The 17,453-nt window shown below is 39.4% G+C and overlaps 3 protein-coding genes across 3 annotated transcripts in view; 2 read left to right on the top strand and 1 right to left on the bottom strand.

The window, feature by feature from the left end:
- LOC134748306 (CCA tRNA nucleotidyltransferase 1, mitochondrial) overlaps nucleotides 1-17,280 on the top strand; it is a 240,801-nt gene extending 223,521 nt beyond the window's left edge. The window contains exons 2-7 of the mRNA XM_063683059.1: nucleotides 15,217-15,302; nucleotides 15,390-15,589; nucleotides 15,853-16,136; nucleotides 16,211-16,531; nucleotides 16,636-16,852; nucleotides 16,960-17,280. Of these exons, the coding sequence (XP_063539129.1) occupies nucleotides 15,249-15,302; nucleotides 15,390-15,589; nucleotides 15,853-16,136; nucleotides 16,211-16,531; nucleotides 16,636-16,852; nucleotides 16,960-17,263 (1,380 nt within the window). The 5' untranslated portion in view covers nucleotides 15,217-15,248 and the 3' untranslated portion in view covers nucleotides 17,264-17,280. The remainder of the gene's footprint in view (nucleotides 1-15,216; nucleotides 15,303-15,389; nucleotides 15,590-15,852; nucleotides 16,137-16,210; nucleotides 16,532-16,635; nucleotides 16,853-16,959) is intronic.
- Nucleotides 460-4,744, bottom strand: LOC134748391 (26S proteasome regulatory subunit 4). The gene is made up of 9 exons (XM_063683172.1): nucleotides 4,592-4,744; nucleotides 4,218-4,505; nucleotides 3,591-3,761; nucleotides 2,703-2,831; nucleotides 2,361-2,546; nucleotides 1,942-2,042; nucleotides 1,634-1,730; nucleotides 970-1,179; nucleotides 460-703 (listed from the first exon to the last, which is right to left on the bottom strand). Exons 1-9 carry the CDS (start codon nucleotides 4,592-4,594, stop codon nucleotides 569-571), a joined length of 1,320 nt encoding a protein of 439 aa, XP_063539242.1. The 5' UTR covers nucleotides 4,595-4,744; the 3' UTR covers nucleotides 460-568.
- LOC134748298 (signal recognition particle subunit SRP54) lies at nucleotides 5,044-12,678 on the top strand. The gene is made up of 7 exons (XM_063683046.1): nucleotides 5,044-5,325; nucleotides 5,398-5,574; nucleotides 5,734-5,963; nucleotides 8,696-8,846; nucleotides 10,368-10,516; nucleotides 11,024-11,285; nucleotides 12,146-12,678. The coding sequence occupies exons 1-7, from the start codon at nucleotides 5,248-5,250 to the stop codon at nucleotides 12,602-12,604; spliced, it is 1,506 nt and encodes a 501-aa protein (XP_063539116.1). The 5' UTR covers nucleotides 5,044-5,247; the 3' UTR covers nucleotides 12,605-12,678.
- Nucleotides 17,281-17,453: the final 173 nt, after the last annotated feature.

Here is a 17,453-nt window from a genome sequence, read left to right as displayed (position 1 = left end):
AATTTCGATGGGTGTTTCATTGTTCGTTCAGAAATTGTGCGTAAACTTTATTGTGGATTTTCCTCCTAATGGCTCCTGTACACCGTGGCCAGTCAGTCTATGAGACACAGCTATGCGATGGAATGAGATAGCAATATCACTTGCTCCCTCTAACGCATAAATGCGTCCCTTGGACTGGCCCACATCGGACCATGGTGTACAGGAGCCATAAGACAGTAAAATACATTGCAACAAATCGCATGAGGAAATGACCGAACGGGATAGTTTTGTCTTTCAGTAGGAGTAGCAGAAGAAGCGCTATGATTGTTTGTTCTTGTCACAGTATCACATTTTAACATTACTAAATTGTTAGATATTTTAAACAGATTCGATGAGTAACATTGAACTTTCACATGCATGAGGGTAGGTTTTCATTTCCATCCAAGTAAAGGGTAGGTCTTTAAATAAAACTAGTAAGTCTAGCATGCGCTGCATTTTATTAAACCATAAAGATTGTTTTAATTGATATATAATAATTATTAAAATAGATACATATTCAATGTTAATACAATTGAAACTGAAATGCAGCCTATAGATAAAGTCCCTCGGGTGTGCCTTCTTTCTTGCGGTACAACACACTCTCTTTGGACTTCTTGAAGTCTTCATTAGTGACCTTCATGCGCCGTTCTCTTAGCGCCATCAAACCAGCTTCTGTACATATAGCCTGGGAACATAAACAATACAGTAGTAGTGGGCCTTTATCAACGATATGCGTATAGCGTAGCGATATCAGCCAAAAAAATACGTATTTTGGAGATTAATGTCGTAACTTTCAATCTTTAAAAGTACTGAGACACTTGTGCCCATCACAGGGTAAAAATATTCTAGGGTCTCGATGATAATTCCAGTTTTAATGATGATTAATACAGAATGTTTTAAATTTTGAACCAGATCAATATATTCAAAAAACAAAAGTATGGTAATAAGTACCTTAATGTCAGCACCAGAGAGATCATCCTTAGACATAATGAGTTCTGACAAGTTTACATCGTCAGACAACGTCATCCTCGAGGTGTGGATGGTGAAGATCCTTCTCTTGGTCTTCTCATCAGGGAGCGGGAACTCGATCTTTCTGTCGATACGGCCAGGGCGAATGAGGGCAGGGTCTAGGGTTTCTATGCGGTTTGTGGCCATGATCACCTGCGAGTAAAAAATATTTAACTACAAACCATTTTTATGTATAAAAGTTTATTTGTAATTGATTATTTTTTACCTTGTTTGCACGAATTTATTTATTTACCTTCAAATTTCAGACAATTTGCGTTGATCCATATCAACATGGTAAATCATTTCGTGGAAATGCATTGGGAAAGAAGCGTGCATTTTAGTTTAATTTAATAGCATAAATTGCAAGTGGTTAGGGTATTGACAATCACGGTTTTCCAAGTCGCGGCAATTCATTCATTTCGTGGTTGGGGTTTTCGACTTTCGTAGGTTAGATGCTTCACTTTCGTTTGCCATATAAAGGACAGAATTATAGCACGAATTATTGGGTCCTCAGTATTGAGTGACCGACTGAAGAAGAAGATTGAGAAAATCCCGAAAGAAAACTACGAAAGTAGAGAAAATATTGTCTCGAAATAATTACACTTACTTTAACATCGCCACGAGAATCAAATCCATCTAACTGATTTAGCAGCTCCAACATAGTTCTTTGAATTTCTCTTTCACCACCAGAATTCGAGTCGTATCTGAAAATGCGTAATGAAATTTGGTAAAAAAATATTATATTTAGAACTAGAAGATTTTTCTTTTAAGAACTTCCGAATGCAAGTCAAATATTTAATTAAGTATAAAGTGAAATCATGTTTCAATCACTTAGGATCTAAAAAAATCGAAATTTTGTGTGTTGTAATTAATGGACGACCCGACATATTTCTTTCTCATGTTTGTTTTAATTACCGTTTTGTGCCCACAGCATCAATTTCATCTATGAAGACAATTGATGGTGCATGCTCCTCAGCCACTCTGAACAGCTCTCGCACCAGCTTTGGCCCATCACCCTGTGTAAAAAAAACCTTAATTAGTTGGCTGTTTCTCATAAAACTAGCAAATAAATCCATTCAAACATCATAGCATTATTCGGAAACTTGAAACTTTAATTGATGAAAAGATAATTGATAATGATAAGTCACCTTAAGGGATAATCAAGTAACCTATGATAGACATAAGGTCTTATGACTTAAGTTAACAATAAACTGGACTTTATAAGGAGAAAATGTGTAAATGTCAAGCATAAACAAATAATTATAACATTTACAATATGTAGGAAGCAACTTCTAGAAAAAGATCACATTTACAGATTCTTGTCAGCAACTCACCAAGTACTTCTGGATAAGTTCAGAACCAACAACACGCAGGAATGTGGCAGAGGTCTGGTTGGCAACAGCTTTGGCCAGCAAAGTCTTGCCAGTGCCAGGAGGCCCATACAGGATCACACCCTTAGGTGGCTTGATGCCCATCTCCTCATAGTACTCTGGGTGTGTTAGAGGCAGCTCTACTGATTCCTATACAAAAAAAAGTTACTATTTAAAAAATAATTACATACATTTGTACTTATACTGCCTCATGCGCACAAAGCACATAAGTTTTGTAAACACAAAAGTGTTTACAAACTAATTTAACAGGAGGACAATATTGCAAACTAATTTAACAGAACCAACCTTAATTTCCTGAATTTGTGTGTCCAGGCCACCAATGTCAGCATAAGTCTCCTGAGGAGCCTTTTCCAGCTTCATGACTGACACCATGGGGTCAGTGTCATCCCCGAGCACTCCTACTACTGCATGTACCTGTCAAGCACCTTATCATCATCATGCTGCCTGCTTTTATGCTTGGACAGTTAGTGGATATAACCAAACGGAGTAGCCATTAACGCGTTCCCCTTTGTCAAAAATAGTCGGCCAATGGTCATACATAATGTATGGACCGACTTTTGTCTCACATGGCTATTTTGACGTTACATATACATTTGACGTTCCCCTCCCCCGCAAAAATCGGCAGACTTTTTTGTATAGAAAATTACAGACAAGGTGTCTCCATTTGGTTATATCCTCGATGCTTGGACATAAAGTCAAAGACCCTGTGAAACTGTTGAATAAATTTAAACTTAAACACACGCACAAGAGGACACAACCTTAAACTAATAACAACAAAGCACAAAACAAATATCGGCAAACACTTTATTGCAAACCGAGTAGTAAAGGCTTGGAACAAATTACCCTCAGAAGTTGTGAACTCTGCAAGTGTTATCAATTTAAAAATAGACTAGACAAACTATGCTAACTGTGCTAAGTGAACTGATGTGACTGTGAATGATTTAGACGTACCAGCATCAGCTGCCTGTCTAAAATGAAATAATAATAATAATAAATGATGCAAGCAACAGACTTAATCTTTTGTTGTCAATATAAATCAAGGTGCATGAAAATGTCTAAATTTGCATACATTAACAGCACCATCATGCATATTTTGCATTATATCACACAATAAAATGTGTTAAAAATCTTTAATTTAATTATGACATGTGATTTAAAAGAAACATAGTTTACCTTATGGTTTAACAACACAGAGCAGCCGGGTTCCAGCTGATCCTTGTCTACAAAGGACAGGATGCTGACATAATGCTCGCTGCCCACAGACGTGGACACTATGGCATGGTTGTCATCTATAATCTCCTCCAAGTTGCCCACAGACATGGGTGTGCCTCTCAGGTCATCAACCTACATAAACAAGTGGATTTTTTAAAAGTTGATACATAATAAAACAATGCAACAGTTTTATAAATAGAGTACAGATGTAGTGCATAATTATTTTGTCAAACATGTCTTGCCATTTCAGTCAGTCTCGGTATAAAAAGTACTGACGTTGACTGAAGTAGCATGACAAGTACGAATGTTTCCGAAAAAAACGATGGAAAACAATTATGCACTACATCTGTATAGGCTTGGCAGATTATTAGAATTTAGTTTAAACTCAATACAGAAAATATATCATGACTAAACAAAAAAGTGGAGCTAAACAATAAATGCCACAAAGCAAATTGCAACTCAGATTTCGTTTTTAGTTAGGTTGAAGATGCCCTACTTTTCTTTATACTTCTGGTATACTTTCTAGGGCTCCATCCAGTTAGATTTAGATAACATTCTCAAAAGTGGAACATGTATTAGAACACTTACCTTAGACCTTTCCTCCTCAATCTTCTCCTCCTGGGGCTTCAGTCTTTCCTGGTTGCGGATGAATTCCTCCTCCATCAACAAGTAGTCCTTTATTCTCTCCAATTTCAACAACTTCAGTCTACATCTGGTGTGTGGCGTGACTTGAGGCAGCTTCAGGGCTGCGTCGGGCCCCTTGGCCTTGCGCTTCTTTTTGCCAACCCTCGTAGGGATCGGGGGTTCATACTTCTTCTTCTTATCCTTGTCATCTTTTTTGTCTCCACCGCTTCCTCCGCCAGACTGATTCTGACCCTAATATATAACAAATAATGACATTGCAAATTTTATTCAAATTTGAATGTATGCATAGATGGGTGCAGACTAATTAGATAACTTACCATTATTTATAACTATAAACTTATTTAATTAATATGAAAACTATAATTCCACAAAATAATAACCCCAATAAATGACAGCGATTACAAAGCGAAATTTTTACTTTTAATTTTTGTTGCGCCTAGTGTAACGCCCAATCGGTAACAATTTATCGGTTTTCTATTATATATAAAGACAAATGTTCACCCCAAAAAACACCTAATTCCGTTTAGTTACTGCAATGTAATTAATGGTTTCTACATTGATTGAAAAAGTTTATTAACATTAACAATCAAGCAATTTGCCAAAAGGCTATTGTTAATAGAATAAGTTAATTGTAAGAATTGTATTATTGTTTTCTATGGAGCGACATGTTCACCTCGGTGATAAGCTATAAATTTGCTATAAAAAGAAAAAAAAAAAACAATCAACCAATGCAAGAATTAAACGCAGTTGAGTTTTGACGTGTCGTCTCGTCGTGTTCTACTCTTGTCACTTCAATTTCATTTCATTGGTGTTGTGGAAAATTATTGAAATAGAAAGTGTAACTGTAAAGTGTTCATATTAGAGTTTTGATAAATAAATTAGGATAAGATGTCACATATTTCTTAATTGATCATATTGAAACATATTGTTTACAAGGAATCTTTACACAGTGAGGAAGCAATAAACATTCAAGATGGTTTTAGCAGATTTAGGTCGGAAAATCACGACTGCTTTACAGTCCCTTAGTCGGGCTACCATTATTAATGAAGAGGTAATTTAGATCTATATACTACGATGGTATCTAATATTATGAGTAGCTTCTAAATTTTAATTTATCTGGCAGGTTCTAAATTCTATGCTAAAAGAAATTTGCGCTGCCCTGTTGGAAGCAGATGTTAATATCCGTCTAGTGAAGAACCTCCGCGAGAATGTGCGCGCTGTTATCGACTTCGACGAGATGGCTGGAGGTCTCAACAAGCGGCGGATGATCCAGTCAGCTGTGTTCAAAGAACTTGTTAAGGTAAGAACTGCTCATACTTGCCTATTGATATTTGTAAATAGAAAAGTGTTTAACTGTAAGTATTGTGGATTATATGCAATAATTATAGTTTATGTACATAAACTTTAAACAAATCTCTAAATATTTACATTCATAGATATGGTTGTTTTTCTTTTCCAGCTTGTTGACCCAGGGGTGAAACCATATCAGCCAGTGAAAGGAAAACCAAACATCATCATGTTTGTAGGTCTCCAGGGTTCTGGCAAGACAACAACCTGCACAAAGCTGGCATACCACTACTTACGGAAGAACTGGAAGTCTAGTTTAGTGTGCGCTGACACATTCAGAGCTGGTGCTTATGATCAAGTCAAACAGAATTGTACTAAGGCCAGAATACCCTTTTATGGAAGGTATGTTTTCAATTGTTATGTCTGTCATAATCATAAGGCATTCAAGCTAGAGTATGTGCAGAAAGAGAAGAGTCATAGAACCTTTCGTTAGGTGACAACCAAAACTTACTAAAGACAAAAAAAATATTATTATTATTTCATTTTAGACAGGCAGCTGATGCTGGTACGTCTAAATCATAGTTCACTTAGCACAGTTAGCATAGTTTGTCTAGTCATATTAAACAAAAATCAACCTTAAATCATTTTACGGTTGAGACTCACTTGTTTTAGTCACTCGCGCGACATGTTTCGGAGAGCCTAGGTCTCCTTTCTCAAGCACTAATAGTGCGAGCAGCGTTCACGACGACCGTGTATTGCGTATTGCCGCTGCCGCGCGCCGTGTCGCTCGCTGCGCGCGCGCCGAGAAAACAGGTTGGGGGAGGTCTTGCGCTATCGTTGTAGGCGGGCACAGTGGTGTGTTTGGGTTTGGGTCACCTAACACTTGTAGCGCCACACAGCACGAACATACGTAGTGTAAAGAAGATGGAATGCAGCATCTCCGCAGTGGCAGAGCACGCCCTAGATGCAGGCGCGTCGCACTATCTTCGATTTGACAAGGCGGTTCCCTTTCAATTAGTTTGTAAGCATTATCGTGTACTTTTATTATGTACCTATGTTACAACTTCTTGAATAAACGTCTTTTATTATTATTATTTGTATCTCATATAAACTCACGGGTATACACATCCCGGTCATTTGATAGGCGTGCGTGGGGATACAGATCCAACACGTAGAGGCCCTTTGGAGAAGTTTTCTGTTATGTAATACACCTGCTAGAACCCATTCACGGGTACAAATAGATATCCGTAAATCAGTTCCAACAGGCGTAGGGGCTATTACAAACACAGTGGAAAAGAGTGCCGGTTATGGTGTTGAAGTTTGGCTGGTCAAAAGATTGTTCTATTGCTGAGAGGTCCGGACACCTGCCATAACAATGTCTGTACACGTTATCGAGGCAGGCGGTGACTCGCTGCTGACTAGATGGGCCCCTGAAACTGCCGTCGTAAAGACGACCAGAAGCAACACCGGTGTGAGCGGCTCAGGGGTGTCGAGAGGTGTGCGCCGCTTTCTACCCAGTGGCTGTTACCAGCCACTGTGCCAACTCGCGTCTTATGCATCTTTCACTTCCACCCCTGGAGCATATAGCTCTAGCGACTCCTCTCTGGACAGCCAATGATGGCAAGCCAGAGCTGAGAGTCCTGCGTGTCCCCTTGGGGTCCACTCCACCGACAAAGACACGCCGGAGACGGAGACCCTGACCGACTCTCGGGTCCGTGGGGTCGTTACTCCCCAACAGCTCGCCACAAGCTGCCCTGCGGGCTTATTATTATTATTATGTTCGTCCTTTACATAATCTCGGGACCATGGGGTCCCGGACATTTGGAAGGCGTGCGTGGGCCGAAGCCAACACGCAGAGGCCCCTTGTAAAAAGACAATTTACTCTAAAAGGTGATGTGACACCAACCGACGATTATCCCTGTATGCACTATAGTAGTGCACCCAAGGACAAGCCCCGGTTAGTGCAGGACTATTGCAATGATAAGAAACAAAATAAACTAGGCTATTGTGTTGAGATGTTAGTGTACTGGTTACCGGGTCTATGGAAATACTATGGCACCTGCCCCAATCTATGTTTAAAAACACGAAAAAAAAAATGGACAGGTGGTGACTCGCCAACTCACAATATGGGTCCCCGAAAACGGCCGCTCGCACGGAGCGACAAGGGGACAACATCACGTGAGTGGCTCAGGGTGTGGAGAGGTGTGCACCGCTTTCTACCCAGTGGCTGTAAACAATCACAGCCACTGTGCCAACTCGCGTCTTATGCATATTTCACTTCCACCCTGCGAGCATATAGCTCTGACACCCCACTCTGGACGGCCGGTAAAGGCAAGCCAGAGGTGAGAGTCCTGCGGCCTCTGCTCAGTGTTCACTCCAGCCGGCCAATGAAGGCAAGCCGGAGGGAGGGGCCTGACCGACTCTCGGGGGTATGGGACCCAAGGGACGTCACTTCCCATTCAGCTCGCCACAAGCTGCCCTGGGGGCTTATTATTATTATTATTACTGGTACGAGAAAAATGCTACATACCACGTAAAATACGTGAAGCGATCGAGATTGGGCGGCGCCCTAATTTCAATCGGGATAGCGGCTGGGCTGTGCCGCCAGCATGGAAGCCTGTGATTCCTCAGCAGAATGCCGGTGAGTGTTGTGACAGTGTAGTGGACATAGTGAGTTCGTGCTGTGTGGCGCTACAAGTGTTAGGTGACCCAAACCCAAACACACCACTGTGCCCGCCTACAACGATAGCGCAAGACCTCCCCCAACCGGTTGACGCGGCGCGCGGCAGCGGCAGTACGCAATACACGGTCGTCGTGGACGCTGCTCGCACTATTAGTGCTTAAGAAAGGAGACCTAGGCTCTCCGAAACATGTCGCGCGAGTGACTAAAACAAGTGAGTCTAAACCGTAAAATGATTTAATGTTAGTATGTCTCACAACAGTTTAAATTAAAAATCAACCTTATTTAGGTATGATTTATGAATATAGTTCATTATGGCTTATGATATAAAACTATGAAAACTGATTATATCGCGTAAATTGAATTTATAATACATCCCGATTCTTAAAAAAAAAAAAAAACTGCCTTAATGGTGTGAAAAGAGTTAAACTAATACCTTCCGTTCTCCTTACAGTTACACTGAAGTGGATCCTGTGGTGATAGCCACAACTGGCGTGGAGATGTTTAAGAAGGAGGGCTTTGAGATGATCATTGTGGACACCAGTGGGCGGCATAAGCAAGAGGAATCACTCTTTGAAGAGATGTTGGCAGTTGCCAATGCCATTGTATGTATTTTGTTTTATTTTAGTCTCTTCAAACTTCAACTTTTATTCAGCAAATAGGCCACTAGGGCACTTTAACACGTCAACATGGAATCAGGGATGTTGCGAATATTCGCATCTTCCGCATTATTTTCAACATCCGCATCCGCATAAAATCGATGCGAAGCTTAATGCGGATGCGGATGTGGAACAGGTAGGTACAGGAACGTCTTAGCGGCGGCGTAAGTGCTAGGTAATTTCGTCATTAACCAATAGGAATCTCGTTTTATTTTGTGATTCGTCAATCGAGCACTTTAACCTATGACGGACAGCGACAAGAAGTGAAAAGTTTGTTTTATTTGGACTAGTATAGTAATGCGATTGTGGGGCACCTATATTCTTGTTAAAATATCAAATGTTTGGTTTTTTTTTTAAATATAAAATACTAAAGTGTAATATTTGAAGTTTTTTATGTGCCCAATCTCGACATCCGCATCCGCGGATGTGAGCCATTAAAAATCCGCATTCGCGGATGTCAAAAAATCGGCATCCGCAACATCCCTGCATGGAATTTACATACAAGCCAAAAAAACACTTCAACAATTATAAAACTGCAAATTCAAACTAAAGTTATTACAATTACTTAGAGATGTAAGTCTCTAAATGTCGAAAAACAAAAAAAAAAACTATAATAACACATACGCCGCGACTGCAATCGGCGACCATTGGCGACCGTCGCCGATAGTTGTCGCAGGCGGTCGCCAGCGACCGTCGCCGACAGTGTGTCGCGTACTGTCACTCGTCTGTAAGAGCCCTTAGAGATGTATAGGGTCTTCAAGAGTTAAAATGCTGTATAATTAATAAAAACATTCATTAAGATACAGAAAAAACATCCAGAAAAGAACCGAATGGGTGTCTCAATGTAATTATACTCAAAAATAATATTACTAAGCGCCACTTGCACCATACCACTAACCCGGGGTTAATTGCTTAAAACGTTAACCCAGTGTCAAATTGTAATGGTCAACCCCGGGTTAGTGGAATGGTGCAAGTGGCCCTAAATATAATAGCTTGTGATAGCTTAAATAGACCAGTCTCCACTCTGTTTATATCCCAGTAGTCCTCTGCCTCTACAAATGTGCAGCGACCAGCGACATATAGCCTACCAATAGCTTCATAACTTATACAGTTAGAAAAAAATGTGCAGTCTATCTCGCGGGCTAGATACTGTTGTTGCACACTCATACTAAGCCTATTGATAATAAATGTTAGTTTAACTTTACTACAAATCAGAGACAAAATTAACAAATGACCCTTATATTGATATTAGCAGAGCTGGTTACACTTCTGTTGTTATTTTGTGGCAAACTTTTTATTTGATTAAATAATGTAGCTGTAGCAATTGTTACATGGCTGTTCAATACATGATCAGCAGCAAAAAGCATGAGACAAAGCAAAATGTGGAACAATTATTTCTGAATTTAAATTTTTCTCATCTACTATGGAAAATGACTATAATTTTAAAGATTTTCTATTTGTCAACAGAAACCTGACAACATTATCTTCGTGATGGACGCCACAATAGGTCAAGCTTGCGAAGCGCAGGCCAGAGCCTTCAAGGAGAAGGTTGACATTGGTTCAGTCATCATCACCAAATTGGACGGCCATGCTAAGGGTGGAGGTGCACTTTCAGCGTAAGTTAATTTTTTTATGTAGGCTACCAAAATTTAAGCATTACCACAGAATAAGTAATAGTATTATCATACAGAACGGCCACGCACTGTTCCGCCCCGAATTACCTCACCCCGCAACAGCAGATTGACAAGCATTTGGCAAACGCTCAGTCCGGTTTTTAAGCAACTTACACAATGACGCATGACGCGTGTACAGACGTGCCGTTCACACATAGAAACTCAAATGATTTTTGATGTATGGCGTGTCCGCCCTGTGGCATTACCAAGATAACTTACCTCAGAGTCGCAAGAAGCATGTCTGAAGACCTCAGGGCACAGATGATATAATAGTGCTCACGGGGACATAATAAGTAAAACGCGGTGCATTGTTTATTCTTTAACCGTTTGATCGCCAAAACTTACATACAAAGCTGTATTTATTTTGACTTGCCTCATTGATTAGTTAAATCTTCAATATCTTCAGATATTTATCACAATAAACAAGACAATCTTTTCTTAATTTTACAGTGTAGCGGCAACACAGAGTCCCATCATCTTCATAGGCACAGGCGAACACATTGACGACCTAGAGTCATTTAAAACGAAACCGTTCATCAACAAACTGCTCGGCATGGGCGACATCGAGGGCCTGCTCGACAAGGTCAACGAACTCAAGCTAGACGACAATGACGAGCTGCTTGAGAAGCTGAAGCATGGCCAGTTCACGCTGCGCGCTATGTACGAACAGTTCCAGAATATCATGAAAATGGGACCCTTCTCACAGATTATGGTATGTATTTTATTTTACTGTTAATTGTTATTTGTGAAGTGGAAATGGGTGTGTCTTTTTTTTGTGCAGCCTTAAGCGAGGCTTAGCAAGGTTTGGCAAGAACTTGCATGCAATTAATGTTACATTGCCGACTACTAAAGTAAACTGCATTCAAAAGTCTGATCAGGTACAGCAATGTAATGATAATTGCATGCAAGTTCTTGCGAGTCTAAATTTCGCTTTAGATTATTTCACAAATCAAAGAATTATAGTCTGTAGAAGAGGTCTATGAAGAATCGTGTCAGCCATATGTTTTGTGGTAACAGAGGGCCTACCGCGAACATCGAAAATAGAAATTTCGTTATCTTCCTCTCTATCAACCTTGCATGTTCGAAAGATAGACGAACCAGACCACCGTGCGAACGAGGGAACGGAAGTGGTTCGCGGTAGCCCTTCTGAATTATCAACCATTAACTTTTGAGGCTCAGATTTACGGCATAATGTAATGAAACCGTACAGCGACATCTATTTAAGCTGTTAAATTCGAGAAACAAAGGACCATGGGTAACTTTGTATGGAGCCTGGTCCAAAAACCAACAGAAATGAGAGTTAGCTCATTAGATACGGGTGTATCTATGTACTTCATTTTACCAATATCTCAGTTCTGCAATGGAATTCCGCTTAGTGCCCATAGAACGAAATAAAGTACATAAAAATACCTATTGATAGACCTAATTCTGAACTCTGTTGGTTTTTGGACCATTTTGACGCAGTTCTTTTTTCATATACTTTACATCTCTTCTACATGGAATAACTCTTTGCTATTTTGTATTGTCACTAAGAATTGTATAGTTTACTATGTATTGTTTTCTTTTGAACAGGGCATGATCCCAGGCTTCTCACAAGACCTTATGTCTAAAGGCAGCGAACAGGAGTCAATGGCTAAACTTAAACGACTCATGACCATTATGGACTCAATGAACGAGGGCGAGCTCGACCATCGTGACGGTGCTAAGCTCTTCTCGAAACAGCCCACTCGTATCACCCGGGTCGCCCAAGGCGCGGGTGTCACAGAAAGAGACGTGAAAGACCTTATTGCTCAATACACCAAATTCGCTGCTGTCGTAAAGAAAATGGGAGGCATTAAGGGCTTATTCAAAGGCGGTGATATGGCAAAGAACGTTAACCAAACTCAGATGGCTAAACTCAACCAACAAATGGCTAAGATGATGGACCCAAGGATCCTACAGCAAATGGGTGGGATGTCGGGACTACACAACATGATGAGGCAACTGCAACAAGGCTCAAGCGGGATGAATAGTCTGATGGGCGGCAAATGACAGTAGATTTTAATTATGTTAAGCCACCGAACTGTAATTAAACAATATTATAACCAATAAAAACTGGATACGGAGCGTAGCGTTTCCTTAGTGGGTGGGTTTTTTAGTAAGGGTCAGCAAGGGTAGTCATTGGATCTATTGTTTTTACGTTAAAATTTCCTATTCTACATTAGTTTCTTAACTTGTATCAATTGACGTTTACGAAATTATTTTAAGCCTCCTCCACACTCGTGCGCGAAACTGCGCACGAGTGAAGGGGGCTTTAGAAAAAATGTACAGTCGGCGAGAAAGTACCTTACTTAAAGTAGTTAGAGTTAAACCAAGATAAGTGCAGCGATTTTGATAGCACACGCAGTGCAAGTGTTATTTTAAACGTCAATGGGGTCGGCCGGTCGAAGTGTTTAGCAGATGACGCCAGCATAGCTTGCCCTGTCAATCCCTAGAATGAGGACTATCGTTTTTTTGCTCACCAGTTGGCGCCTCTGTTGATGGTGGTCCAAAAAACTAAAGCTGTCACTGTCAGTCATTGAAGTGACATTTGACATTTCGAACTATGGAAAAGACCACCGTCTTGACTTCCGGTTCGAGCGCCATCTTGATAGTTAGCATCGTGATTAATTACTTTGTTTTTTGCTTATTAATATTGTTTAAAGTGTAATATCGATAGCTTATTATACAGTAAACTAATGTGGTAGTGTGCAGTGAATGGAGAATTAATTTTGAAGCGCGTTTAACCACCATCTTGGAGTCAACGGCCGGTAGTCCACGTGCTTCTTGTAAAGTCTAGCTATCGATTTACAAGAGCTAACAAATCACCGTACACTGTCTTGTACAACCGTACAATTTTTGTCGTTTGTAAACCTCTTAATACCTTGACACTGGTGAAATAGTCCCACTGGGCTGAAGCCATAATTTTAAAAGAAGAAGAAGAAGAAGACCACCGTCTACACTAGCGGCGAATTCATACGCGTTAGCCCTCATTGTGTCAATTTTTTGTTTTTTTTTTTAATGTCCTGGATGCCAGCCCTTTAAGCCAAATCTCATAGAAAAAGGGGCAAGCTATGATGGCGCCATCTCTGCAAACCTTTGACAGTTGCCAACCCCATTCTTATGGATGGTGTAGAAAGGACGCCAATCTCTTATGGCAGAATTGTTGCAAAAGTGACCGCTTTCAGCTTTAAATAATAGTTCCCAATCTTTCGTTCTAATTTAATATATAGGAGACTCTATGACATGAACCATAGAGGTATAATAATGTAGAGATGAAATGGGGGAGGGGCAGCAAATAACCCGACCAAATTACGTAGGTTGTTTCTGGTATGTTGTCAGGAATGTTAAAACGTATTTTTAATTTTGTCGCATTGCGTATGTTCTGTCCCTCACAGTCGCATGGGTGCACATCTATATAAAATACTAGGTGTATGGTCTAGGTACTTCAGTGTATGGTGGCGCCGCCTATTTACTGTTTTTTACGGTCACTTTTTGATACATGAAGATTCATTTCCTTACCTCTACCTTCCATACCCATTCATTCTATGAATCTTAAAGCGCATTAAAAAAGCGCATGAATCTGCCCGCATGCTAAATTCGATTTAAAGACCAAGGCTTAAAGTTGACAATCCAACAACGCTTGATAAAAAGCACTACCGCCATCGTGTGAATGCATACACATGTTTCCATTTGTGTCATTGAAACGCTTTTTTAAAGCGCGTTGAAAAAGCGCTCGGCTCGTGTGAATGAGGCCCCATTCGCACGAGAGCTTAAAAAGCGTTGCGTGTTTGACGCACCGATAAGTAAGAGCGAGAAAGAGATATCGCTGAGGCCTTATTACTCATACTCATTTATCGTGGTCTCTAGGGACCAAAATCCTAGGCTACATTTCGATGTAGATTCTATTGTAAATAGGGTCAAGCCGGGTTAGCCACATACAGCCGTCTCATGGGTCATTAAATCTGTCCAGTCGTCGGACACTGCTATCTTGCAGCAGCAACGGAAATAATATACCTTTTTCTGTCCCTCTCATCAGAAAGTGTCCGTGTCCGGCGACTCTATCCGATGTAATAACCCATAATATCCCCTTTATTCTGCCAATGTGACGGATACGTTGAGCCCGTAGAGATTTGGTAGAGATCGTCCAATCTATCTAGGTATCTTTCTACTAGTAGAAAAGCCAAAAATCGAGGATATCTTGAGTAGTTATACAAATTTTAACTAAATGTGCATGCAGTAGAAATCGCACACAAAAACTAGTATTGGCAATAATTAACCGATCGTTCGTCCTTCTCGCATTTTCTGCTTGCTAGAAAGAGACAAATACACCTACAGTCTGGCAAAAAAGAGTAGAATTTAAAAAGTGGCAACACTGTACTGTCGTCCCGTTTTTCTTGGATTAATTTGAAAGGGACGAGACTACAGTGTTGCCACTTTTTAATTTCTACTCTTTTTTGCCAGACTATTAATGGCAATACGATTAAGTCATCCGTGCAGGCGTTTTTACATGTGGCTTAAATGTATTTACTTCTACTGCACGTCAAGTCAAACTGACAACTGACATCAATGGAATTCATGGATGTCAAAAAATAATTTATTTAATATTGTTTCTCGTTAGTAAGATTAATTATGTTTTGTAACTAAAAAGCTAGTAATGATTACAAAACCTTTATTCTGTTTAAAATTGTGTCGTTTTCTGAAAGTCAGGGTATTGACATTTCTTTCATCATTTTATTTTCATTTATAGAATTGAGTATTCCCTTAATATTGATACTCAAGTTTTCCATATTTTAAGGTTTTCAGTAGTAATACTATTCCGGAACGGCGAAGACTTCGTTCGAAAGTAGATATGGAGTTGAAATGCAGAGATAACCCTGTCGTGGTGAAGTTGGATACGCCTGAATTTCATAATATTTTCACGCAGGAGGTTATAGATTTGAAGAAATTATTTGATAAATATCAGTATGAAATAAGGATTGCTGGTGGCGCAGTCAGGTACGTAATTTTGCTATTTCTTTAATATTAACTCCTGCCTGTGATTTCATGAGCATAGAATAATGATTATAGCCTTAAAAACTGTCCTTCCCTGGGACAAACTATATCCAATCTTAATCGGTTCAACGGTTTAATCGCGAAGCGGTAATAGACAGACAGTTACTTTCGCGATTATAATATCAGCAAGGATTATTTCACTGATTTAAGTATGACAGCATACAATATACATATAGGCTGAATTGCATAATATTTGTTTGTTTTAGAGATCTGCTAATGGGTTTGCAACCCAAAGATCTTGATTTTGCTACACCAGCGACACCCCAGCAAATGAAAGACATGTTCACAGCTGAAAACATAAGGATGATAAACATCAGTGGCGAAAAGCATGGCACCATCACTCCAAGAATCAATGACAAAGAGAACTTTGAAGTAACCACACTAAGAGTAGATCTTGTGACTGATGGGCGACATGCAGAGGTTGAGTTTACAACAGATTGGAAGCTTGATGCAAATAGGAGAGATTTGACAATCAATTCCATGTTCTTGGGTATGTATCTCTTATTGAAATGTGTTGTTTCATTCTCTAACAAAACTGTACAATAATCATATTTTCACTTTCAGGTTTCGAAGGCAATGTATATGATTACTTTTATGGGTATGATGATTTGAAGCAGAGAAGAGTAGCTTTTGTGGGAAATGCTGATGTTAGGATAAAGGAAGATTATCTCAGAATCATGAGGTACTTCCGCTTCTATGGCAGAATAGCTGAAAGGCCAGACAATCATGACAGAGAAACTCTTGAAGTTATCAGAAACAATGCAGAGGGATTGCAAAATATATCAGGAGAAAGAATCTGGATGGAGCTAAAGAAGATCCTGCAGGGCTCATTTTCAGGAGCTCTTTTAAAGACAATATTGGATGTAGGATTAGGAAAACATATTGGTAAATATAATTTTCATTATTATAAGAATTTAAGAATAAACAAAAAACATTAATTAGGCACAATATTTTCTCTGTTGTGTTATATATTGAGTATATTTTTTTAGGATTGCCCATTGATCCTAACATTGAGGAGCTAGACAGATTACTGATAAGAGGGAGGCACCTGGGCCTGCATCCAATGAGTTACCTAGCAGCATTGCTGCGGGATATGGATGAAGTTACAGTTTTACAGAGAAGGCTCAAGTTCTCGGGATATGACAGAGAGATGTTGTATTATATTGTAGAGCACAGAGAGAATAAAGAGGGTACCAGGCCTTTATTGTAAGTAGATAATGATATTATAATGACTACTTACGTTTTTAAAGTTTAACAAATCAAATGAACTATAAATCTATTTTTAATTTGAACTATGTTTTATTTGTTTTCAGGCCATATGAAAAATTAGTTCTAAACACAAAAATAAAACAAAAAGATGCTGTGGATTATGTTCGTGAAGTACTGAAATACAGAGGTGACGAAAAACTACTAGAAGAGTTTAACAGATGGGAGATACCTCGATTCCCAATGAGCGGCAAAATCCTCAAAGATAATGGTGTACCACCAGGAAAGATGTATGGTGCAATAATCTCCAAACTCAAAGATGTGTGGATAGATAACAACTACATGCAAACAGCAGATGACTTGGCAAAACTTATACCTGTTATTATAGAAAAAATTGACAAGAGAAAATAAAATTTTCATAGCAAGCATCTCTTTTTTATTTATCTGTTTTAGCCATAAAATATAACATTAATTTAACCCTTAAATGCATAATGATGTATATATGCATCATATATTTGATGGTCCGTGGCTCAATATGCAGCTATCCAAAATATTATTCCCTCAATCTATACAACATGACACATCTATTTCAATTTATTAA

This window comes from Cydia strobilella, chromosome 16, assembly GCF_947568885.1.
Source record: "Cydia strobilella chromosome 16, ilCydStro3.1, whole genome shotgun sequence".
Lineage (NCBI taxonomy): Eukaryota > Metazoa > Arthropoda > Insecta > Lepidoptera > Tortricidae > Cydia > Cydia strobilella.
Note: the sequence above shows the minus strand (reverse complement) of the source record. Positions and strands in the feature narration are given on the sequence as shown.